Source organism: Brassica napus, chromosome A9 (genome assembly GCF_020379485.1).
Source record: "Brassica napus cultivar Da-Ae chromosome A9, Da-Ae, whole genome shotgun sequence".
Classification (NCBI taxonomy): Eukaryota; Viridiplantae; Streptophyta; class Magnoliopsida; order Brassicales; family Brassicaceae; genus Brassica; species Brassica napus.
This window is the reverse complement of record NC_063442.1, coordinates 2,363,468-2,364,497: the sequence shown is the minus strand read 5'-3', so window position 1 is coordinate 2,364,497 and position 1,030 is coordinate 2,363,468. Positions and strand designations below refer to the sequence as shown.

General features: G+C 37.6%; 1 protein-coding gene across 1 annotated transcript; it reads right to left on the bottom strand.

The window, feature by feature from the left end:
• LOC106395870 (mini zinc finger protein 2) lies at positions 1-1,030 on the bottom strand. The gene is made up of 2 exons (XM_013836203.3): positions 1,010-1,030; positions 1-544 (listed from the first exon to the last, which is right to left on the bottom strand). Exon 2 carries the CDS (start codon positions 476-478, stop codon positions 182-184), a length of 297 nt encoding a protein of 98 aa, XP_013691657.1. The 5' UTR covers positions 479-544; positions 1,010-1,030; the 3' UTR covers positions 1-181.

Genomic DNA, 1,030 nt, shown 5'->3' with positions numbered 1-1,030 from the left:
TAAGTGTACTTTGAAAATTCTTAAATAGACACAAATCCTTGACATTAAGAAAGCTATAATATTTTCAGTTTCACCCTATGAGAATATATAACACACAAAGACTTGCTCCAAAACAAAAATATATATATATATATAACACAAAGACAGGAACAATTTTTTAGCCAGCTCTAGTTTTGCTGGTCTAATTCCCAGTCGAGGGAGGTGACTCACAGTCGCAAACAACCTCGGTTTCTCTCCGGTGGAAACTGCGGTGGCAACCACAGGCGGCGCAAGTTAGCGCTGACACCGTACCTTCCTCTCCGTTGCTTGCCATGAACTCCCGGCAGCCGTCAACGGCGTAGCCTCCAACTGCTGCGGCGTGGTTCTTCTGACACTCGCCGTATCTCACACCTCTTACCATCCGAGAGGAAGCCGTCGAGGAGCTTCTAGAAGGCTCCTCAGGCGATGCTCTCCTCAACACCACTTGACGCTTCCTCATAGTTCTTCTTCTTGGCTCTTTTGTGAAATCTTAACTTGTATATGATAATGTATTAGCTAGTGTGAGCTATATATTTGAGAAGAAAAAGGAAAAAAAAGTTATATAAAGTTTTTTGTTAATTTAAATTTCTAATTTTCTACGGTGGGAGATGGAAAGAGAGTGAAAGCTCGAGATAATTACAAGAGGCCCTCAGTTGTTAACCCTAACCCTAGATGATATATTTATAGCATACCTTATAGCAATCAACAAACAACCACTTAGATAATTCTATATGCATGTGTATGTCAGTAATACGTATATGTATTTATAGACGTGTACATGTACATTTCCAAGGAATGTATCATGTATCATCACAGATGAAAACTTACCTAGCTAATTTACCAGAGATTTGTTTTTAAATGCGTACATCATACATGTATGTACATATATATATTTTGTAATTTAATTTTCTTTTGGCGTCCACAACTATCCATGTATTCACATGTGTTTGTAATATTGTAATAAAGTCAAAAAAATTTCTTGAATACTCACCAGTTAGAAAAGATTGAGCAA

Bases quoted from the DNA above. Each gene is read 5' to 3' on its own strand.
- LOC106395870 (XM_013836203.3), bottom strand. From the start codon at position 478: ATGAGGAAGCGTCAAGTGGTGTTGAGGAGAGCATCGCCTGAGGAGCCT.